Consider the following 25,314-nt stretch of genomic DNA (forward strand, 5'->3'; position numbering starts at 1 on the left):
GCGGGGACGTAGGCTAGGCGAACTCGAGAATTCCCCTTCAAGAAGACGCCCTGAGTAGCTTCTCCAGTCGGAGTAATCTCGTCCGGCCGCTGAGGCGAGTAGCGGCGGTGGAGGGACAGTTTGTTTTGAGTACCGAGTAGGGCACCTCCGGAAGTGGCGCTGTTCGGGAGCTGAGTCGCCGCCGGGGGCGGGTGCCAGGGACCGGGAGGTGGAGGGGACGCAGCGGTACTGTCTGGCGTGAGTGTCAGCGGAGGGTGGAGTGCGGAAGAGCAGGAGGGAACTTGGCTCTGGTCAGGTTCTAGCTCTGTTGTGTGGTGGCAGATCCGGTTGGGTTCCGGGAGGTGAGGGCCTCGCGGGGTGACTAGGTTGGTGAAGGGCTGCAGCAGCCAAACGGAATCCTACCTCATTTCATCCTCCCTCTCCAGGAGACCGGCTCTCTTCTGGTAACTATCTCTTCCTCCCACTTCTCGTCCGGCGAGGTGAGGAGAGTTGTCTTGTGAGGAAGTTGCAGCTGGAGGGAGGGAGTCCATTTGACTTTTCTCTGCTTTGAGAGGCAGCGAGCGGCCGCTTTTGGTGGGGTCTGCTGCTTTTCGGCCTGAGAAATGCTTTTGCCTTCGCTGCTTCTGACGTTTCTGGCTTTACCAATTTCAGCTTCTGACTTTGGCTTCTCACCTAAAAGATGCTGGAGTCATATGTAACTCCAATTTTAATGAGCTATGTGAATCGCTACATCAAGAACTTAAAGCCGTCGGACCTACAGCTTTCACTATGGGGTGGAGACGTGGTTCTCAGCAAGCTTGAATTGAAATTGGATGTACTGGAACAGGTAAGCTCTCTGTAGCTGTCATTGACTAGGAACATTTTAAGGTTGTTTACATGTAATCCGTTGTTTCCTGTGCTTATAGGAGTTTGTGTAGAGTTTGTGCTACCAAAACTTAAATTTTCTGTTAACATAGTTTGGCCGGCCACCCTGAAACTCAGGACCTTATTTTACAGAAAAAATTTTAATGGTTTGTTCCTAGCGATGATTTATTAGATTATGATTCCCCAGAGTTGCTTCCACAATTTCATTGTTCTTGTCAGAATTTGTCAGCTCTTTATCAATTCTCCAGCTTATGAATATGTTAATTTATATTGTTAAAAATCTGTAAGAAGCTGAGAAATATTACATTCCTGTTTTCCTTTTTGGGCAGTGATAGGGGCTGAAGGACGGCAAATTCAGATCATGTGTTCTGTCTCTCTGGGTACGAAAGATGACATTACCCAAGGCATCCTCAGAGTACTGAGTAGACAGATTAAGAATGGCAGTAAATTAGAAACTTCCATATTAATCTTTTAAGTTTCTTTTTTTAACATAATAATGATCTGATGTAAATGAACTGTAATTGCGAAGTTCACACAGTAATTCACTTAGTACGTTTACTAGTAACATGTGGCAAGCAATGCTGTTAGGGTTTGAGGACCTGTGGAAACTCAGAAGAGCCAGAGACTAACCGCATTTTAGGAGATAAGGGATGGTAATATTAATAGTTATCCATAATTTTTGGTTATATTCCACTGCCTCCTTTATTGCTGAATAATCTAGAGTTAAGAAATAAGACTCTTGGCTCCTTCTCTCTTCAAGGTTAGTTGAATACTTAATATTTTCATTTTATTATTTTTTTTAATGAGCACAAATCTTAAGTATAACAGCTCAGTTTTTAAATATGTATACACCTGTGCAATTACCATTTAGATCATGAAATAGAATATTTTTTACAGCACCACAAAAGGCTTACCTATCCCACTTTTAATCAGTGTTCTCTACTCAAAGAGTCAAGTACTAATTCAACTTCTATCAACTTAAGTTTTACCTATTCTTGAACCTCAGATAAATTGGAATTATTTGTGGTCTGATTTCTTTTTTTCCAAAATGTGGCTAAGATTAACTCATGAGAATAGTTTGTTTTTTTACTGCCTGTATTAGTCTATTGTATAAAGATTCCACAATTTACTTATCTGTTCTATTGATGGACATTTGGGTTGTTCATACTTTTGGCTGTTATGAAGGAAACGTCTGTGAACTGTTTTACATGTATTTTGATAGATGTAAGTATTAATTTCTCCTAGGTGTTATACGTAGGGGGTAGTTTTAGCTGTAACTGTTTTCCAAAGTGGTTTTTATCAATTACAGTGTCACCATTAATGAATGAGAATTCCGCTTATTTCACATTTTTGATACTATTTGGTATGTTTGTTATTTTGATTTTAGCCTTTCTGGTGGATGTGTATTGGTATCTCATAATTTTAATTTGCATTTCTCTAATGACTAATGATGTTGGGTACTTTTTGGCCATTCAGATATCCTCTTTTGTAAAGTTTCTTAGCCTTTTTAAAAATTAGTTTTCCTGTCTTACGGATGTATAGGAGTTCTTCATATATTTTGGAAATGAGTCCTTTGCTATATCTGTTTCACAATATCTTCTCTCTGTTCTCTTCTCTTTTGACTGTTAAAGGTGTCTTGAACAGTTTTATTGAGGTCTAATTTATTAATCTTTTCCTTTATGGTTAGAGCATTTCTTTCATTGTTGTCTTCAACAATTTTTGCTCACTCCAAGGTTATAAAAATAGTCCTCCTTTTTTTTTTTTTAAATTAGGAGCTTCATTGTATTCTCTCACTCAAATTTTTCTGTAGGTGTAATAGAGGTCAAGATTCATTTTTTTCCCCATTGATGTTCATTTGATTTCCACCATTTGTTGAACTGTTCTTTTCCTATGTAATTGCAGTAAGCTTGACATATGTACATAGATTTGTTTCTGAGCTCTTCTGTTTGGTAGTCTATCTGTTGTGTTACTAATACTATCTTTTACTGTAGCTTTTATAATAAGTCTTGATATCTTACAGTGTAATTCCTACAACTTAGTTCTTTTTTCCTTCAAGATTATCATAACTATTTTATGTTCTTTGTACTTTTACAGTTTAATTTCAGTTTATACTTTTTAGAATTAATTTCTTTCTATCTTTTCTTTTCTTTTTTTTGAGATAGAGTCTCACTGTATTGCCCAGGCTAGAGTGCTGTGGCTTCAGCCTACCTCAGAGCAACTTCAAACTCGTGGGCTCATGTGGTCCTCCTGCCTCAGCCTCCCACATAGCTGAAACTACAGGTGTCTGCCATAAGGCCCAGCTAATTTTTCTATTTTTAGAAGAGACTGGGGTCTCTTTCTTGCTTAGTGTGGTCTTAAACTCCTTAGCTCAAGCTATCTGCTGGCCTCAGCCTTCCAGAGGGCTGGGATATAGGTGTGAGCCACTGGGCTTGGCCTAGAATTAATTTCTAACAAAAGAAGAAATCTTTTTGCATATTCATTGGATTACATTGAATATGTTAATTAATTTGGGAGGTAATAATATTAAAATACTGAGTTGGCATAGTATTGAGTTTTTTAGTCATGTACCAGGTATTATTTTCTGTATTTTTAGGCCTTTAATTTCTCTTAGCAATATTTTGAAGTTTACAGAGAGATTTCACATATATTTTGCTAAATTTTATCTCTCTTTATTGGTGCTATAAATATCATTAATTATTTTGTATATAAAACATTTATTATTTATTCCAAAATTTATGAAATAAAACGTGGTAAACAATAAAGGAATTTGTGCAATACTTTAACAATATACTGAGACATGTTTACCTCAGCTCTCCAGAACAAAGTTTGTCCCATAAAATCTTGCTTATGGTGGCTCCCATACCTCAGTGGGTAGGGTGCTGGCCACATACACCGAGGCTGGTGGGTTCAAACCCAGTCCAGAGCCAGGTAAAGCAACAATGACAACTGCAACAAAAAAATATCTGGGCATTGTGGTGGGTGCCTATAGTCCCAGCTACTTGGGAGGCTGAAGCAAGAGAATAGCTTAAGCCCTAGAGTTTGAGGTTACTATGAGCTGTGACACCATAGCACTCTACTGACTAATAAAAAAAAAATCATTAATTTTTTAATAGTTTGTTACCAGTACATAGAAATACAATTGATTTTAGTATATTGACTTTCCATCCATTGGCCTTTCTAACTTGTCTAACTTTTTGGTTCTTTTAGATTGTCTGTGTACAATCATGTAATCAGCAAACAATGACAGTTTTGCATCTTTCTATGCAATGCTTATATCTTTTATTTGTTTACTTTGATTATTATACTGGCTAGGACCTATTATATAATGTGGAATAGACTCATGGCAGTGGGCATTCTTTTGTTTTCAATTTCAGTAGGAAGGCATTTAATATTTTATCAAGTATGTTGTTAGCTATAAACATCTTTTATTGAGTTAAGGAAATTCTCTCATATTTCTCGTTTTCCAGGGAGTTTTTAAAATCACGAATGAGTATTGAGTTTCATCAAATTTACATCGAATGATTTGATAGCTTATTTTTTTCTTATTTTGTTAATGTCATGAGATATACTAATTGAATTCTCAAATGTTAAACTAACCTGGCATTTCTGGAATAAACTGCCCGGTTGGTTATTATGTATTTTTTTTTTTTTTAAACATATTATTGTAGTCAGTTCATTAAATTTGATTTATTTTGTTTCATCTATGCTTGTAAGTGATATTGGCTTGTGATTTTTCTTTCTTGTGAAGTCCTTGTATCAGTTTTGAATGTCATAGATATGTTGGCTTCATTAAATTATTTAGGAAGTATTCCCTCATCTGTGGATTAATTTATATAAGATTGATATTTTAGGTTTTTTTCTTTGCTGTAGAATATAGATAACAAAATTTACTATCTGAACCATTTTTAAATGTATGGTTTTGTGGCATTAATTACATTCACATTGTTGTGCAACCATCATTATCATATCTCTGTAACTTTTTGTCTTCCCCAATTGAAATTCTGTACCTGTTAAGCAACTTAGCCTCTTGCAACCCCAATTGTACTTTATGACTCTGAATTTGCCTACTCTAGGTATTTATGTAAGTGGAATCATTCAGTATTTGTCCTTTTGTGACCAGCTTATTTCATTTAGCATAATGTCTTCAAAGTTCTTCCATATTGTAGCATGTAACAGAACATCCTTTTTGAAGACTGAATAATATTTCATTGAATAATAGTTCACTGAATAATATTGCATTGTTTGTACATACCCAGACACTAGGATTGCTTCCTTCTTTTGGCTATAATACTGCTATGAACATAGGTGTAGCCATATCCCTTTGAGAACTTGCTTTCAATTTATTTGGGTATATACCCAGAAATACAATTGCTAGATCTTAATGGTAATTCTATGTTTAATTTTTTTAAGGAATTGCCCTGCTGTTTTCCACAGTGACTGCTCGATTTTACATTTCTACCAGCAATGTGTAAGGATTCTCGTTACACCATATCTTTGTCAATACTTCATATATATATATATATATATATATATTTATATTTTTTTTTTTTGTAGAGACAGAGTCTCACTGTACTGCCCTGGGGTAGAGTGCCGTGGCGTCACACGGCTCACAGCAACCTCTAACTCTTGGGCTTACGTGATTCTCTTGCCTCAGCCTCCCCAGCAGCTGAGACTACAGGCGCCCGCCACAACGCCCAGCTATTTTTTTGTTGCAGTTTGGCCGGGGCTGGGTTTGAACCTGCCACCCTCGGCATATGGGGCCGGCGCCCTGCTCACTGAGCCACAGGCACTGCCCATATGTATATATTTTTTAATTATAACTGTTCTAATGGGTATGAAATTGTATCTCTGTGGTTTTACTTTGCATTTCTCTGGTGATTGGTGATGAGTATCTTTTCATGTGCTTATTGGCTATTTATTTTTTTTGAGACAGAGTCTGACTATGTCACCCTCGGTAGAGTGCTGTAGTGTCATAGCTCACCGCAACCTCAAACTCTTGGGCTTAAGCAATTAATTCACTTGCCTCAGCTTCCCAAGTATCTGGGACTACAGGCACCTGCCACAACGTCTGGCTATTTTTTTGTTGCAGTTGTCGTGGTTTAGCAGACCCGGGCCCAGTTCTAACCTGCCTGCCTTGGTATATATGGCCAGCACCCTAACCACTGCGGTATGGGTGCTGAGCCTTTACTGGCTATTTTTATAACCTCTTTGTAAAAATATCTGTTCACGTCTTTTGTCCAATTTTAAATTGAGTTTTTTTGTTGTTGAGTTGTAAGAGTTCTTCATGTATTGTGGATATTGAGCCCTTATCAGATCCATGATTTACTTGGATTTCTTCTGTTCTGTTGGTTGCCTTTTACTCTGTTTAATGTTCTCTGATGCAAAAGGTTTTAAATTTTGTTGAAGTTCAACTTTGATATGTTTTTCTTTTGTTACTTGGGTTTTTGGTTTCATATCCAATAAATCATTGCTAAATCTAATGACACCTCTACTTTGGCCACCTCCTTAAGTTGATCTAATCTTCATAGACTAGATATTTGCCACATGTATGTATCAGTACCGTAGGCCTAGTTCCTTATGTTGACTACCTTCATATATTGACCAATTTGTTACAGTCCCTTGGGTGGTCCCTTGAACAGGTTATTTAATTTTCCTTGTACCAGTTTTGAAGACTAACTCTTCACTATTGAATAGTCTTGGAACCTTGTCAAACATCATTTGGTTATAAATGTGAGGGTTTATTTCTGGGCTTTCAATACTATTCTCTTGGTTTGTATTTCTGCGTTTATGTCAGTATCACACTGCTTTGATAGGATTTTTATTATTATTTTTTTTGAGACAGAGTCTCACTATGTCATCCTTGGTAGAGTGCCCTGGCTACAATTTTTAAATATTTGTCATCATTACATTATTTTGAAGATACAGTAATTACTTCAAGCATTATTCAGCTGGCACAAGATTATATAATGATCAGTACCTGTAACAAAGACAATATTTACAAAGCATTTATCATGGACCAACATTATTCTAAGCACCTTACTTGCATACGAATTCTAATATTTAATCATTAATAAGAACCACAAAAGGTAAGTAGTATTATCCCTCAGTCTCACTGTGTTGTCCTCAGTAGAGTGCTGTAGCATCACAGCTCACAGCAACCTCAAACTCTTGGGCTTAAGTGATTCTCTTGCCTCAGCCTCCAAAGTAGCTGGGACTACAGGCACCTGCCACAACGTCCAGCTATTTTTTGTTGCAGTTGTCACTGTTGTTTTAGCTGGCCCAGGCTGGGTTCAAACCCTCCAACTTTGGTGTGTATGGCTGGCACCGTAACCACTGTCCTACCGGCGCCAAGCCGCAAGAGGTGGCTGGTGGCTTTCTACATAACAACAAAGAATTTTGAACCAAATGGTCCGTGGCGTCACAGCTCACAGCAACCTCAAACTCTGGAGTTTAAGCAATTCTCTTGCCTCAGCCTCCCAAGTAGCTAGGACTACAGGCGCCTGCCACAACACCCTTTGTTTTGTTCTTATTGTTGTAGTTGTCATTGTTGATTAGCGGGCTTTGGCCAGATTTGAACCCGCCAGCCCCAGTGTATGTGGTCAGTGCTTTAACCACTGAGCTATGGGTGCCAAACCTAGTCAAGAGGATTTTATCTGATTTTGCTTCCTATAATTTGCATGACAAAACTAACAGGCTTTATTTTCCTCAATGTTTGTTACATGTATTTTTACATGATAATCTCCTTCTCTCCTTCCCTTTCTCCCTCCTTCCCTCCCTTCCTTCTTCTCCCATCTTCTCCCATCCCCTCCCATCCCCTCCCCTCCCTTGCCCTTCCTTTCCCTTCTCTTCCCTCCCCTTTACTCTTTTTCCCTTCCCCCTTTCCCGCTCCTTTCCTTTTCTTTCTTCCCATGGTAGAGAAGGTGATGGGTAAAGTCCCACCTAGTGGGTCCATTGCATGGGTATATTGCACACTTTCTGGGTAAAGGACACACTTGTACTCTGACTTTAACTTTATAAAAGCAAACTAACCAAAATGTATGTAGCCCCCAAATAATCTGAAATTAAGAAAAAAAGAAATTGGTTATTTTATTTTTATTTATTTGGTTATGCTTTTAATTTACCCTTATTGTTGAATGTTAACTTTGCTGGATGTAAAATTCTTGGTAGATAGTTATTTTCTCTTATTATTTGAGTATGCATCCTGCTTTTTTTTGCCTATAGTTTTTCTAATGTGAAGTTAGCTGTTAACTACTTAGAATTTCCTTATATCTGACAAATTTTGTTTTTGTCCCTGGCTTTCATATTTTGACTATGATGTGTCCAGGTGTGAATTCACTGATTCATTCTTTTCCCAGCTCAAATCAGCTGTTGAGCCATTCTAGTGAATTTTTAATTTCATTTGTTTACTTTTCAACTCTGTAATTTACATTTTTTTTGGAGACAGAGTCTCACTATGTCGCCCTTGGTAGAGTGTCATGGCATCATCACAGCTCACAGCAACCTCAAACTCAGAATCATTTTTTCCAAATCTTGAAAGTATGATGTTGGTATTTTAATAGGAATGGCATTGAATAGGTAGATTGCTTTGGGAAGTATACACTTTTAACAATGTTGATTCTTCCCAGCCATGAGCATGATATGTTCTTCCATTTGTTAAAGTCCTCTGTTATTTCCTTTCTTAGGATTTCATAATTTTCTTATAGAGGTCCTTCACCTCCGTTGTTAGGTATATTCCTAGGTATTTCATTTTCTTTGAAACTGTGGTGAAGGAGTTGTGTCCTTAATCTTCATTGTTATTGGCGTATACAAAGGCTACTGACTTGTGGGCATTGATTTTATATCCTGAGACATTACTGTATTTTTTGATGACTTCCAGGAGTGCTGTGGTTGAGTTTTTGGGATTCTCTAAGTATAAGATCATGTCATCAGCAAAGAGGTAGAGTTTGACCTCTTCTGCTCCCATTTGGATTCCCTTGTCTTGCCTAATTGTATTGGCTAGACCTTCCAGCACTATGTTGAATAGTAAAGGTGACAGAGGACAGCCTTGTCTGGTTCCAGTTCTAAGAGGAAAAGCTTTCAGTTTTACTCCATTTAAAATATTAGATGTGGGCTTGTCATAGATAGCTTCAATCAGTTTCAGAAATGTGCCACCTATGCCTATACTCTGCAGTGCTCTAGTTAGAAAAGGATGCTGGATTTTATCGAATGCTTTTTCTACATCTATTGAGAGGATCATATGGTCTTTATTTTTGCCTCTGTTAATATGTTGGATAACGTTTATGGACTTGCGTATGTTAAACCAGCCTTGCATCCCTGGGATGAAACCTACTTGATTGTGATATATGACTTTTTTGATGATAAGCTGTAATCTATTGGCTAGGATTTTGTTGAGAATTTTTGCATCTGTATTCATGAGTGAAATTGTTCTGAAATTCTCCTTTTTCGTTGGGTCTTTACCTGGTTTTGGTATCAGGGTGATGTTTGCTTCATAGAACATGTTGGGGAAGATTCCTTCTTCCTCAATTTTTTGGAATAATTTCTGCAGTACAGGAATAAGCTCTTCCTTAAAGGTTTGATAGAATTCTGGTGTAAAGCCATCTGGACGAGGGCATTTTTTTTATTGAAAGCTTTTTTATTGTTTTTTTAATCTCAGTGCTTGAAATTGGTCAGTTCAGAAGCTCTATTTCTTCCTGGCTAAGTCTAGGGAGAGGGTGTGATTCCAAATATTGATTCATTTCCTTCACATTGTCAAATTTCTGGGCATAGAGTTTCTGGTAGTATTTAGAGATGATCTCTTGTATCTCTGTGGGATCAATTGTTATTTCCCCTTTATCATTTCTGATTGAGGTTATTAGAGATTTTACTTTTCTATTTCTAGTTAGTCTAGCCAAAGGTTTATCTATTTTATTTATTTTTTCAAAGAACCAACTTCTTGTTTCATTAATTTTCTGAATGATTCTTTTGTTTTCAATTTTATTGATCTCTGATTTAATTTTGGAGATTTCTTTTTTTTCTACTGGGTTTAGGCTTAGATTGTTCTTCTTTTTCCAATTCCATAAGATGGCTTGTGTGTTTGTTGATGCGATCTCTTTCTGTTTTTCGATGTAGGCATCTAAAGCGATAAATTTTCCTCTCAAAACTGCTTTTGCAGTATCCCACAGATTTTGGTAGCTTGTGTCTTCATTGTTGTTATGCTGAAGGAAGTTAAAGATTTCCTGTTTTATTTCTTCCTGCACCCATCTGTCATTCAACAGAAGGTTGTTTAATTTCCATACTTTTGTGTGGGGCTGAACATTTTTGTTAGAGTTGAGTTCCATGTTTAGTGCCTTATGGTCTGAGAAGATACAAGGTGAAATTTCAATTTTTTTTTATTCTGTTGAGGTTTTTTTTTTTTGTGTCCTAGGATGTGATCAATTTTGGAGAATGTTCCATGGGGTGATGAGAAGAATGTGTATTCTTTATCTTTGGGATGGAGTGTTCTATACACATCTATCAAACATAGTTGTTCTAGGGTCTCATTTAAGTCCCTTATATCTTTGTTTAATTTCTGTTTAGAGGATCTGTCCAGCTCTGTAAGAGGAGTGTTCAAGTCCCCTGTTATGATGGTATTATTGGATATCATATTGCTCAGACTGAGTAAGGTCTGTTTCAAAAATCTGGGAGCATTTAAATTGGGTGTATAAATATTTAAAATTGAAACATCTTCTTGTATTTTTCCCTTGACCAATATAAAGTGACCATCTTTGTCTTTTTTGACTTTAGTTGCTTTAAATCCACATGTATCTGAAAATAAGATTGCAACTTCTCTTTTCTTCTGAATTCCATTTGCCTGAAAAATTGTCTTCCAATCATTGACTCAGGGTTTTAATTTGTCTTTTGAAGCCAGGTGTGTTTCCTGCCGACAGCAAATGGATGACTTGTGTTTTTTAATCCAGTCAGCCAATCTATGTCTCTTCAATGGGGAATTCAAGCCATCAACATTTATTGAGATAATTAATAAGTGTTGTAGTATTCTATTCGTCTTACTTGGTGAGAGTCCATTGCTTAGTTTTATCTTTTGCATCAGTGTGGAGGTTAGGTTCTGTCCTTTAATTTCTGAGTTCTTACTTTGCTGCTGATCCATTGTGGTGGATGTAGAGTATTGAAGTATTGAAGTATTTCCTGTAGAGCTGGTCTTGTTGTGGCGAATTTCTTCAATGTTTGTTTATCTGTAAATGATTTTATTTCTCCATCAATTTTTAAGGTTAGCTTAGCAGGGTACAGAATTCTGGGCTGAAAATTGTTCTGTTTAAGTAGATGAAAGGTAGATGACCATTGTCTTCTTGCTTGGAAAGTTTCATTAGAGAAGTCTGCGGTCACTCTGATGGATTTGCCCCTGTAGGTCAACGGGCGCTTACTCCTGGCAGCTTGCAGAATCTTTTCTTTTGTCTTGACTTTGGACAGGTTCATCACAATGTGTCTTGGAGAAGCTCGATTAGAGTTGAGGCGACCTGGGGTCCGATATCCCTCTGAAAGCAGTGTGTCAGAATCTTTGGTGATATTTGGGAAATTTTCTTTTATAATATTCTCTAGTATGGCTTCCATTCCTCTGGGGCATTCTTCTTTTTATTCTGGGATTCCTATCACTTGTATGTTCGAACGCTTCATGAAGTCCCATAACTCTGACGGTGAACGTTCTGCTTTCTGTTTCTTCTTTTCTGTCTCTTTAACTATCTGAGTTATCTCAAGAATTTTGTCCTCTATCTCCGAAATTCTTTCTTCTGCATGGTCTAACCTGTTGTTGATACTTTCTTTTGCATCTTTAAGTTCCCTAATTGACTGCTTCAGTTCCTTAAGCTCTGCTATATCCTTTCTATATTCTTCATATCATTCATCTGTATTTGATTCTGTTTTTGGATTTCCTTTTGGTTATTTTCCACTTTATTAGCCGTTTCCTTTATTGTTTCCACCATTTCCTTCATTGTTTTCATTATGTGTATGCTAAATTTCCTTCCTATCATTCCTAACATTTCTTTGTAGGTGGAATGCTCTGCAGTAGCTACCTCATGGTCCCTTGGACTGGTTGCTTTGGACTGGTTCTTCATGTTGCCAGGAGTTTTCTTCTGATTCTTCCTCATGAGTGATTTCTTTTATCAGTTTCCTTGCCCTAATTTTCCTTTCACTTCAAGTTGCCATACCTGTAGACGTGCCCAGTTCCAAGGAAGCTGTTACTCGGCCGCCATCTTGCTCCAGTGTATCTTTTTTTCTTAAGGTTGATCAATTTTTATTTTTTCAAGTCATCATCGTGTCTCCAATTGAGCTTCCCTTTCAACTTGTATTTTTTTTTTTTTTTGAGACAGAGCCTCAAGCTGTCACCCTGGGAAGAGTGCCATGGCATCACTACTCACAGCAACCTCCATCTCCTGGGCTAAAGCGAGTCTCCTGCTTCTGCCTCTCTAGTAGCTGGGACTATAGGCGCCCACCACAACCCCCGGTTATTTTTTGGTTGCAGCCATCATTTTTCTTTGGTGGGCCTGGGCTGGATTCGAACCCGCCAGCTCAGGTGTATGTGGCTGGCGCCTTAGCTGTTTGAGCCACAGATGCCAAGCCTTTCAACTTGTCTTATAGTTCTATTCTGTTTGTTTAAAACATATTGTGGGCTTGGCACCCGCACAGTCATTATGGCACGAGCCACATACACCTTGGCTGTTGGGTTTGAACCCAGCCTGGGCCAGCTAAACAATGACAACTGTAGCAAAAAATAGCTGGGTGTTGTGGCTGGCACCTGTAGGCCCAGCTACATGGGAGGTTGAGATAAGAGAATCGCTTAAGCCCAAGAGTTTGAGGTTGCTGTGAGCTGTAATTCCATAGCATCTATCACGGGCGACATGGTAAGAGTCTGTCTCAAAGAAAAGAAAAAAAAAAAAATATATATATATATATATAGTGAAGATATACTTTTTAGATAGCCATTAAAAAATATCATTGCAGTTATCTCAAGTACTACTGCTGTCTACTGCTGTGACTACTGCCATCAACCCCATATATCAGACTTTAACATACACCAGGTACTGTATAGTATTTCCATTCAGCAGAGTAGGAAAGTGAGGCCAAGAGTGCTTAAGTAACTTTTCAAATAAGCTTGCACAATAATTTTTTGTTATTTATTATTAAGTATGTTTTAACAAGTTATTTGATGCTACTTTTTAATAAACGTGTTGAAAATATTTGTCTTTTAAGAAAGGAATTTGCAAATAAGAATGAAAATATTAAGTGCTTATTAACTTTAATTAATGTTTTGTGTTTTAAGGAGCTGAAATTACCATTCACATTTTTAAGTGGGCATATTCACGAATTGAGGATTCATGTGCCATGGACAAAACTGGGTTCAGAACCAGTGGTAATTACCATCAATACAATGGAATGCATTTTGAAACTTATGGATGGAATACAGGTAAGAAATTATTGGTGCCTGTAACTCAAGCGGCTAAGGCACCAGCCACATACACCAGAGCTGGTGGGTTCTCATCTAGCCTGGGCCTGCCAAACAGTAACTACAACCAAAAAATAGGTGGGCGTTGTTGTGGGCACCTGTAGTCCCAGCTACTCAGGAGACTGAGGCAAGAGAATTGCCTAAGCCTAGGAGTTGGAGGTTGCTGTGAGCAGTGACGTCACAGCACTCCACCCAGGGCAATAGCTTGAGGCTCTGTCTCAAAAAAATAAATAAATCAGCTTGGTGCCTGTGGCTCAAGTGGCTAAGGTGCCAGCCGCAACACCTGAGCTGGCGGTTTTGAATCCAGCCCTGGCCTGCCAAACAACAAAGGTGGCTGCAACCAAAAAATAGCCAGGTGTTGTGGTGGGTGCCTGTAGTCCCAGCTACTTGGGAGGTGGAGACAGGAGAATCGTTTAAGCCCAGGAATTGGAGGTTGCTGTGAGCTGTGATGCAATAGCACTCTACCTAGGGCAACAGCTTGAGGCTCTGTCTCAAAATAAATAAATAAAAATAATAAATAAAGTAAAAAAAAAAAGAAATTATTCAACCTATTTGGTTATGTTAACTAATTTTAGTAGTTATTTGTATTTGTTATTTCTTTAACTTTTAGAATATGTCAACTGTTAGAAAAGGAAATCTTAGCTTTTGCATACCTATTAAAGTAACATAAATATTTGCAAAAAGGTGTTTTTTTAATTGAAAGGATGTTTTTACACAAATTTTATGTAATTGCACATAGCTGTACTAGGAAACATGTAGATAGCTTATTATCTATATCCACAGTATAAGCAGGGCCTGATTTGAATCTTATTTTTAATTCACTATTTTTGAATTTTTACAAAGGACCTGTATGAATTTTTATTTATGTGGTATTCTTAAATCTGCAGAAAAATTTTCGGGGGAAGATGGAAAGATGAAAACACATTTATCTGTACACCAAAATTATTATTATTATTATTCTTATTTTTGGTGACAGAATCTCACTTTGTCGCCCCTGGTTGAGTGCTTTTGTGTCATAGCTCACCGTGACCTCTAACTCTTGGGCTCAAGTGATTCTCTTGCCTCAGCCTCCTGAGTATATGCATCTACAGGTGCCCACTATAACACCCAGCTATTTTTAGAGATGGGGACTCACTGTAGCTCAGGCTGGTCTTGAACTTGTGAGCTCAGGTGTCTGCCCATCTCGGCTCCCATTACACCAAATTTTATTGTTGTTTTTGAAGTTTGAATATCAGAAACTGATTTTTTTTTTTTTTTTGAGACACAGTCTCATTTTGTTGCCCTCAGTAATAGTGCTGCGCTGTTATAGCTCACAGCAACCTCAAACTCTTGGGCTCAAGAGATACCCTTTCCTTAGCTTCCCCAGTAGCTAGAGCTACAGGCGCTTGCCATAACACCTGGCAATTTGTTTTTTAGAGACAGGGTCTTGCTTAGGCTGGTCTGGAACTCCTGAGCTCAAGCAATGCACCTGCCTTGGCCTACTAGAGTGCTAGAATTTAGAAACGGATTTTTTTCCCCAGTCTTATTTATTTTCTCTCAGATTCAACCTACATTTCCTGGCAGTGAGTTTTGCAAAGGTGTTATATTGGTTTTAAGGAGTTGATAGCCAAAATTTACTAATTTAGGAAGCAAATAGGTAAGGACAGCAGCATATTGTGAAGAATATTTCCACTTTTATCTTACAGAAAAAGTTATGTGTCTGTCATTTGTTTTTTTCTTTAGTACACATTTAACATTTAACTTTTAAGTTTTAAGGAAGGATTGTCAAGAATCAAGTGTATTGGTAAGTATTATTAAATTTTTCTAAGAGCCTTTAGTCAATTTTAATGTTTTTTTAAATATGACTTCAGTTTGTGAAATTAGAGCTACTTAAATGAACTATTAAAATTATTTCCTATTGGGCGGCGCCTGTGGCTCAGTTAGTAGGGCGCCGGCCCCATATACCGAGGGTGGCGGGTTCAAACCCGGCCCCGGCTGAACTGCAACCAAAAAATAGCCGGGCGTTGTGGCGGGCGCCTGTAGTCCCAGCTACTTGGGAGGCTGAGGCAAGAGAATCGCTTAAGCCCAGGAGTTGGAGGTTGCTGTGAGCTGTGTGATTCCATGGCATTCTACTGAGGGCCATAAAGTGAGACTCTGTCTCTACAAAAAAAAAATAAAAAAAAAAATTATTTCCTATTTTAAGTAGATACCTTGTCATATCAACTGTTGGGCTCAGATCTTTTTTTAAATTTATACAATCTTTAATTACAAACCTGTGTTATCCAATTTAACTAATGTAGTTCCTGGAAATAAATAGATCAATGTTCCCATGAAAATTTATTTTGAGAACATTCAATGTTTGACAGAGTAATTTAGAAATTTGTAGATAGTTATATTGCACAAAGTTTTATTTTACATTTATATTTGGGAATACTTAAGAGGGTTCTTAGTCATTGTTTGTTCTTGGAATTTAACTTTTTAAAAGAAGTCTGGGCTTGGTTATACCACCCATGCAGTGTTCCATATTAAAAGAAAAAAAATCCGGACACTAAGTATTTTTTCAGTGGGAAGGTGGAAATTTCAAGGCCAGATGTCCCATAAGAAACACATTTTAAAAGAGACAAATTACAACTATTTATAGAGGCTGCAGAAAAAGATTTGTAACATATGACTTAGTACAACCTAGAACTAATATTTGATATTGGACTATGCAGATGGCTACTGCAGGAAAGATCAGATTTCCTGCTTGTATGGTATTTGAAACTTGAATTCTGTGGTATATACAGCTCCAAAAGGTCAAATGTCATGAATGTAAACCACTCTCTAAACAAGTACTTTTTTTATTTTAAATATACATGTATTTATTAGGTTTTCATTTTTTTGCCTTCACAAAATTAAAAAGGCTTAAAATTTAATAACAATAACAATGTTTCAGATAAGGACTAGAAACAAAAACTTCGTAAAGAACAAGTACTTTTTTATAGATGTTTAAGATTGGGGGGTAAAAGGATTTTTGAAAATTACAGCTGACATTTGGACAAATTATTTAGCAGTGTACATCCCTGGAGAGTAATACGTGGGTTTATGCTAGTGATTAGGATTAAATATAGATGAAATATATTTTAAAATGGTTTATTTTCTCCTTTTAAGCCTCAATTTGTATAGTATTAGGTTAAATTATGCATATTCTAGTAAAACTAACTTAAATTTGAATAAGCTTGTATTGAAATTATTTTACCATATTACATTATAGAATCAAAGTGAAGAAGAGACTTATTTTCTAAGTAAAATTGGGATGTAGATTGTAGATTAAGTATAAGGGACTTTTAAGTTATAGGTATACAAATATATGAATTCATTTTTAAAAAGTAATATTAATATATGAGAATATTAAAATACAATTAAAAGAAATATGAGCTTTAATAAGATCATTACAAAAATTCTATTATTGTTAAATGCCTTGATGGGAGGACATATCTTGTTTGTAAAGGTCAATTTAATTTTACTAGTATTTGTTTGCCAATTCTACAATGCACTGAAAAGTATATTTAAATATTCACATAATCTCAGCAAAAGACACTGAGCAAAAGAGAGTTAGGATGCTTGGGTGCAACTCTAGTGATCACAGTTATAATGTACTGTCTTAACATGTTTTTATAATTAGTTTTAGTTATAGAGATTTTCAGGATGAAAGGGTAACCAAGTTGTTGTGTTAGGTAAAATAAAGTCCTCCTTGATGTTTATTCAGAATTATTTTTAATATGTATATTGAATCTTCACTTATGAAATATTTGTTAACTATTTGCTGTTTATTATGAGAGACAAACTTATTTCAGTCATTGTCCTGCCTTTATATCCTGTGTACATTTTATTTGTGTGCTTTTTCTGGTTTTGACTTTAGATACACAATTTGATCTAGGATGCATTATGTCCACTCTAGTGCAATTTAATAAATATTTGTGGACCAGCACATCGCTTATGAGGAACTATAAAATGCTGATGAAAGAAATCATAGATGACATTAGCAAATGGAAAAAGTTACACTCTCATGGATTGGAGGAATCATTATTGTTAAAATATTCATTCTGCCCCAAGTTATTTACAGATTCAGTGTAGTTCCCAACAAGAAACCAATGTCACTTCTCACAGAACTAGAAAAAACCTAAATTTAATGTGGAATCATAAAGGAACCCAAGTAGCAAAAGCAGTCCTAGGCAAAAAGAATAAATCTAGAAGCATCACATTACCAGACTTCAAATAATACTACAAAGTTATAGTACCCAAAACAGCATGGAACTGGTATAAAGATAGACACATAGATCAACAGAACAGAATAGAGAACCCAGAAATAAAACCACATTATCTGTAACTAACTGATTTTTGACAAGACACTCTATATACTGGTTAAATGTTGCTGGGGAATTTGGATAGCCACATGCAGGAGAATTAAATTCTATCCCTGTCTCTTACCATACACAAAAATTAACTTGGGGCATTGGAGGGAGCGCCCCTGTAGCTCATTGGTTAGGGCGCTGGCAACATGCTCCAGGGCTGGTGGGTTTGAACCCAGCCCAGGCCTGCTAAACAACAATAGAAAAAAATAGCCAGACGTTGTGGCGGGTGCCTGTAGTCCCAGCGACGGGGAGGCTAAGGCAAGAGAATCACTTGAGCCCAAAAGTTTGAGGTTGCTGTGAGCTGTGACGCCATGGCTCTCTACCAAGGGTGACAAAGTGAGACTGTCTCAATAAAAAAAAAAAAAAAAATCAGGATGGGTTAAAGACTTAGTGTAAGAACTAAAACCATAAAAATTCTAGAAGAAAACATAGGAATAACTCTCCTCATGTTTTCTTCCACGAGTTTTAAAGTTTTAGCTCTTATGTTTATGTTGTTGATCCATATTTAGTTGAATTTTGTAAGTGGAGTAATAATGTTTATATATGGTGTATTGTACATGGGTACAGCCTTTATTGTTTTGCATATGGTTATCACATGCTCCAAGTACCATTTGTTGAAGACAGTATTTATTGCCCATTGAAGAATGGTCTTGTTACCCAATGAAAATCAGTTGACGTTAGGGTTTATTTCTGGACTCTCTTTGCTATTTTGTTGGTCTGCATGTCTGTTTTTAAGCCAGAACCACAGTATGTTGATTAACATGTTTTATAGTAAACTTTAAAATCAAGAAGTGTCCTACTTTGTATTTCTTTTTCTATATTCTTTTGGCTATTTTTGGCTCTTTGTAGTTCTCTATGAATTTAGAATTGTCTCTTTCATTTTTGCTATATCGGCCAATGGAATTATAATAGTAATTACACTGACTCTCTCATTGCATGGTAGTATTGCCATTTTAACAATATTTAGTCTACTGATTTATGAATGTGAGATATATTTCTATTTATTTAGGGTTTTTTTTTTTTTTTTTTTTTTTGAGACAGAATCTTACTCTGGGGAGAGTGAGCTATGATGCCCTGGGTAGAGTAACCTGGCGTCATAGCTCACAGCAACCTCAAGCTCTTAGGCAAGAGATCCTCTTGCCTCAGCCTCCTAAGTAACTAGGACTACAGATGAGTGCCACTATGCCTGGCTACTTTTTCTATTTTTAGAAGCGATGGGTCTCACTCTGGCTCAGGATGATCTCAAAATTCTGAGTTCAAGCCATCCATCCTTGGTCTCCCAGAGTGCTAGGATTACAGTTGTTAGCTACCACACTCATCTATTTAGGTCATCTTTAATTCTTTTAGCAATGTGTTTTCATTGTATATGTCTTTTACCTCTTATTAACTTCTGGTTAAACTTATTCCTAGGTATTTTATTATTTTATTTTATTTATTTTTTGTTTGTTTTGAGATAGAGTTTGATTTTGTCACCCTCACTAGAGTGCTGTAGTGTCATAGCTCACAGCATCTTCAAACTCTTGAGCTCAAGTAATCCTCTTGCTCTAGTCTCCCAAGTAGCTGGGACTATAAGAGTGGCCACAACACCTTGCTATTTCTTTTTTACAAACAGGGTCTTGCTCTTGCACAGGCTGGTCTGGAACTCCTGAGCTCAAGCAATCCACTTGCCTTGGCCTCCCAGAGTGCTAAGATTACCGGTGTGAAGTACCATGCCCAACTGATACTTTATTACTTTGGATGCTGTTATAAATGGAATTGTTTTCTTAATTTCCAGTTTTGATGTTTCATTGCTAGTATCCAGAATCAGAATTGATTTTGGCAAGTTGATCGTTTATCTTGCAAATTTGCTGAGTTCATTTATTAGCTGTAGTAATTTTTGGTGTATTCTGTGGAATTTTCTATATAAATAATCATATCATCTGAAAATAGAGATAGTTTTCGTTTTACTTTCCACCCCTCAATTCTTTTTATTGTCAGATTGCTTTGGGTAGGACATTTGGTATGTTGAATAGCAGTGGTGAAACTAGGCATCTTTCTTTTCTTTCTTTCTTTTTTTTTTAAAGAGACAGGGAGCTTGATGCAGGAGACTGGCTTCCACAGGCGGAGGTAGGAGAACTCACGCCCAAGGCAGCAGGGGGGAAGAGTATGTCTGTATGTGTAGTCACCATGTGGCCTGGGACTGCTCTGGTTCTCACAGTCCAGATTAGGGTTTCTGAGTCCCTCAGGCCATGTCTGAGGCAGTCCAGACTTGTCTCCAAGAATGTTTCTCTCCCATGCTCATCCTTTCTTTCTTTTTCTTTTTTTATTGTGGGATTCATTGAGGGTACAAGAAACCAGTTTACACTGATTGCATTTGTTAGGTAAAGTCCCTCTTACAATCGTGTCTTGCCTCCCAAAGGTGTGGCACACACCAAAGTCCCACTCCTCTCCCTCCTTCCCTCTCTCTCCTCTTCTTTTCCCCACCCCTCCCTCCTTCTTTCTCTCTCTGCTCTATCCTTCCCCCACCCCCACCATGTCCTTAATTGTCCTCGTATCAAAATTGAGTACATAGGATTCATGCTTCTCCATTCTTGTGAAGCTTTACTAAGAATAATGTGTTCCACTTCCATCCAAGTTAATACAAAGGATGTAAAGTCTCCATTTTTTAAATGGCTGAATAGTATTCCATGGTATACATATACCACAGCTTGTTAATCCATTCCTGGGTTGGTGGGCATTTAGGCTGTTTCCACATTTTGGCGATTGTAAATTGAGCTGCAATAAACAGTCTAGTGCAAGTGTCTTTATGATAAAAGGATTTTTTTCCTTCTGGGTAGATGCCCAGCAATGGGATTGCAGGATCAAATGGGAGGTCTAGTTTGAGTTCTTTGAGGTTTCTCCATACTTACTTCCAAAAAGGTTGTATTAGTTTGCAGTCCCACCAGCAGTGTAAAAGTTTTCCCCTCCTCTCCACTTCCACGCCAGCATCTGCAGTTTTGAGATTTTGTGATGTGGGCCATTCTCACTAGGGTTAGATGGTATCTCAGGGTGGTTTTGATTTGCATTTCTCTAATATATAGGGATGATGAACATTTTTTCATATGTTTGTTGAAAATAAACAACAACCAAAGCAAAGAGACAACCTACCCAATGGGAAAGGATATTTGCATATTTTGAATCAGACAAAAGCTTGATAACTAGGATCTATAGAGAACTCAAATTAATCCACATGAAAAAAGTTAACAATCTCATATATCAATGGGTAAGAGACATGAATAGAACCTTCTCTAAAGAAGACAGACGAATGGCTAACAAACATATGAAAAAGGTTGGAAACTTGTTTATTGTTTCTTTAATCGCGGTGCTTGAAATTGGTGTGTTCAGGAGCTCTGTTTCTTCCTGGCTAAGTCTAGGGAGAGGGTGTGATTCCAAATATTGATCCATTTCCTTCACATTGTCAAATTTCTGGGCATAGAGTTTCTGGTAGTATTCAGAGATGATCTCTTGTATCTCTGTGGGATCAATTGTTACTTCCCCTTTATCATTTCTGATTGAGATTACTAGAGATTTTACTTTTCTATTTCTAGTTAGTCTAGCCAAAGGTTTATCTATTTTATTTATTTTTTCAAAAAACCAACTCCTTGTTTTATTAATTTTCTGAATGATTCTTTTGTTTTCAATTTTATTGATCTCTGATTTAGTATTGGAGATTTCTTTTTTCTACTGGGGTTAGGCTTAGATTGTTGTTTTTCCAATTTTATAAGATGGCTTGAGTTTGTTGATGCGCTCTCTTTCTGTTTTTCGAATGTAGGCATCTAAAGCGATAAATTTTCCTCTCAAAACTGCTTTTGCAGTATCCCACAGGTTTTGGTAGCTTGTGTCTTCATTGTTGTTATGCTGAAGGAAGTTAAAGATTTCCTGTTTTATTTCTTCCTGCACCCATCTGTCATTCAATAGAAGGTTGTTTAATTTCCATGCCTTTGTGTGAGGTTGAATGTTTTTGCTGGAGTTGAGTTCCACCTTTAGTGCCTTGTGGTCTGAGAAGATACAAGGTAAAATTTCAATTCTTTTGATTCTGTTGAGGTTTGTTTTGTGTCTTAGGATGTGATCAGTTTTGGAGAATGTTCCATGGGGTGATGAGAAGAATGTGTATTCTTTATCTTTGGGATGGAGTGTTCTATATACATCTATCAAACATAGTTGTTCTGGGGTCTCATTTAAGTCCCTTATATCTTTGTTTAATTTCTGTTTAGAGGATATCTCCAGCTCTGTTAGAGGAGTGTTAAAATCTCCTGTTATTATGGTATTATAGAATATCATATTGCTCAGACTGAGTAAGGTCTGTTTTAAAAATCTGGGAGCATTTAAATTGGGTGCATAAATATTCAGAATTGAAATGTCTTCTTGTTGTATTTTTCCCTTGACCAATATAAAGTAACTGGTTATCTTAGTCTGTTTTGAATTTAGTTGCTTTAAATCCACATATATCTGAAAATAAGATGGCAACTCCTCTTTTCTTCTGAATTCCATTTGCCTGAAAAATTGTCATCCAACCCTTAACTCAGAATTTTAATTTGTCTTTTCAAGCTAGGTGTGTTTCCTGCAGACAGCAAATGGAAGTTTTGTGTGTTTTAATGCAGTCAGCCAATCTATGCCTCTTCAATGGGGAATTCAAGCCATTAATATTTATTGAGATAATTGATAAGTATGGTAGTGTTCTATTCATCTTATTTTGTGAGAGTCCATTGCTTAGTTTTATCTTTTGCATCAGTGTGAAAGTTAGGTTCTGTCCTTTAATTTCTGAGTTCTTACTTTGCTGTTGATCCAAAGTGATGGTCAGTGTGTAGAGCAGGTTGAAGTATTTCCTGTAGAGCTGGTCTTGTTGTGGCGAATTTTCTCAATGTTTGTATATCCGTAAATTATTTGATTTCTTCATCAATTTTAAAGCTTAATTTAGCAGGATATAGAATTCTGGGCTGTAAATTGTTCTGTTTAAGTAGATTAAAGGTAGATGACCATTGTCTTCTTGCTTGGAAAGTTTCATGTGAGAAGTCTGCAGTCACCCTGATGGATTTGCCCCTGTAGGTCAACTGGCGCTTACTCCTGGCAACTTGAAGAATCTTTTCTTTTGTCTTGACTTTGAACAGGTCATCACAATGTGTCTTGGAGAAGCTAGTTTTAGATTTATTGAACTGTTGTATAATTCTTTTTTTTTTTAATTTCATTTAATTCTGCTATTTTGGTTATTTCTTTTCTTCTGCTGGCTTTGGGATTGGAATGTTCTTCCTTTTCCAGTTGCTTTAGATGTCCCATTAAGTTGTTTACTTCCTGTCTTTCCATTCTATTGACAAAGGCTTGCAGTACTATAAATTTCCCTCTTAGGACTGCCTTTGTGGTATCCCAGAGGTTCTGATAATTTGTTTCTTCATTATCGTTTTGTTCCAAAAATTTGATAATTTTGTTCTTAATCTCATCTGTGACCCAGGTATTATTCAGCATAGGGTTATTTAGCTTCCATGTTTTTGTATGAGTATGCAGATTCCTGTTGTTAATGAGTTTAACTCTTATTCCGTGGTGGTCTGAGAAGATGCAAGGAATAATTTTTATTCTTTTAAATTTACTGAGGTTAGACCGTGACCTAAGATGTGATCGATTTTGGAGTATGTTCTGTGGGCTGATGAGAAGAATGTGTATTCATTTTTTTTTTGATGAAATGTTCTGTAGATGTCCGTTAAATTTAAGTGTTGAATGGTTAAGTTTAAATCTAATATTTCGTTGCTGAGTTTCTTATTGGAGGATCTATCCAACACTGCCAAAGGAGTGTTAAAATCTCCCACTGTTATGGAGCTGGAGGAAATCAAGTTGCTCATGTCTGTTAGTTTCTCTTATAAATTGAGGTGCATTCTGGTTGAGTGCATAAATATTAATAATTTTAATCTCATCATATTGAGTATTACCCTTAACAAATATGAAGTGACCATTCTTATCCTTCCTTACTTTTGCTGGTATAAAGTCTATTGTGTCTGCAAATAGAATTGCAACATCTGCTTTTTTCTGATTTCCGTTTGCTTGAAATATAGATGACAATCCCTTCACCCTGAGTCTATATTTATCTTTCAAGGTAAGATGAGATTCTTGTATGCAGCAGGTATCTGGCTTGAGTTTTTGTATTCAGTCTGCTAACGTGTGCCTCTTTAGAGAACAGTTTAAGCCATTCACATTAATTGAGAATATTGATAAGCCTGGTAGAATTTTGGGTATCGAGTTTTTCAAAAGTCCAGTGCATGTTTTTAATCGTTTTGCCACTGTGGAATTTGGTGTTTGATCAAAGTTTCTGAGTGAATTTGCTTTCATGGTAAAGGATTGTGCTGGTTATTGTGGAGAATAGGTCTGAGAATATCCTGGAGAGCTGGTTTAGTGATGGCAAATTTCTTCAACATGTGAATGTCATTCAAGCATTTAATTTCTTAATCAGAAATGAAACTCAGTTTAGCTTGATACAAGATCCTGAGTTGAAGGTTATTTTGTTTTAGGAGATTAAAAGTCGATGACCACCCTCTTCTGGCTCACCCTCTTCTGGCTTGAAAGGTTTCAGCAGAGATATCTGCAGTCATTTTAATATACTTTCCCTTGTAGGTTATAGTTTTCTTACATCTGGCTGCTTTTAGAATTTTCTCCTTCATATTAACTTTAGTGAAGTTAATTATGATGTGCCTGGGGGATATCTTTTTTGGGTTGAGTTGTGCTATGGTTCTGAAACTGTCAGCTATCTGAATTTCAGAATCTCTTGGCATATCTGGAAAGTTCTCTTTTATAATTTCATGAAGAAGAGCCTCTGTACCTTGAGAAGCAACTTTGTCACCTTCAGGGATTTCTATGAGGCGAATATTAGTCTTCTTTGAATTATGCCCGAGCTCTCTTAGAGAATGATCCGTTTTTGCTCTCTATTTCTCTTCCTCTTTGAGAGTTTGGGATCTTTCAAAAGCTTTGTCTTCAATGTCAGAAATCCTTTCTTCTGCTTGCTCCATTCTGTCACTGAGGGATTCTACTGTATTTTTCATATCTTTGAGGGCTGCAAATTCTTGTCTCAATGTGTCAAAATGTTTGGTGATTTTGTCTCTGAATTTATTTAATTCTTGAGAGAACTTTTGAAATGCTCCTGGAATTTCTAATTCTAACTTTTCCTGTATTCTATTAATCTTGTTTGCAATCCAAGTTCTGAATTCGATTTCTGACATCTCAGCCATCTCTTTATGAATGGGCTCTTCAGTTGTGTCCGACATATCTTTCCTTGGGTGGGGAGTTTGATCTATTCTGATTATTCATGTTACCTGAGTTTTTCCGCTGATTCTGCCCCATGATTATTTTATACCATTTGACTAGATGAACAGATAGAGAGAAGTTGGGTTGGGCCTCTAGGAGTAGTGCTTAACCAGCCCTTTGTCAAAAAGCTGGTATTGGTGTCTGTACCTTTTCCTAGAGCTTTGCCTAGGACCGGTACAATACCATGGCTTGAGAAATTGGGGACCTGCTTGGTGTTATGGTGCTAAGGGCTCTGTCTTGTTTTCCGCTGGTCTTTGTCTACCCTAGTGAATCAGTTACTCTGGGTTGAAGTCTCAAGTGTGG

General features: G+C 36.9%; 1 protein-coding gene across 12 annotated transcripts in view; it reads left to right on the plus strand.

The window, feature by feature from the left end:
* The first annotated feature begins 203 nt into the window (after positions 1 to 203).
* The window catches only part of VPS13B (vacuolar protein sorting 13 homolog B), a 980,186-nt gene continuing 955,075 nt past the window's right edge, over positions 204 to 25,314 (plus strand). For 3 of the 12 annotated variants that reach the window (XM_053558620.1, XM_053558621.1, XM_053558622.1), the window contains exons 1-2: positions 589 to 826; positions 13,154 to 13,297. In XM_053558620.1, coding sequence (XP_053414595.1) covers positions 680 to 826; positions 13,154 to 13,297 — 291 coding nt within the window. In that variant the 5' untranslated portion in view covers positions 589 to 679. The other 9 variants (XM_053558619.1, XM_053558624.1, XM_053558623.1 and 6 more) reach the window with 6 other exon arrangements.

This window comes from Nycticebus coucang, chromosome 13, assembly GCF_027406575.1.
Source record: "Nycticebus coucang isolate mNycCou1 chromosome 13, mNycCou1.pri, whole genome shotgun sequence".
Lineage (NCBI taxonomy): Eukaryota > Metazoa > Chordata > Mammalia > Primates > Lorisidae > Nycticebus > Nycticebus coucang.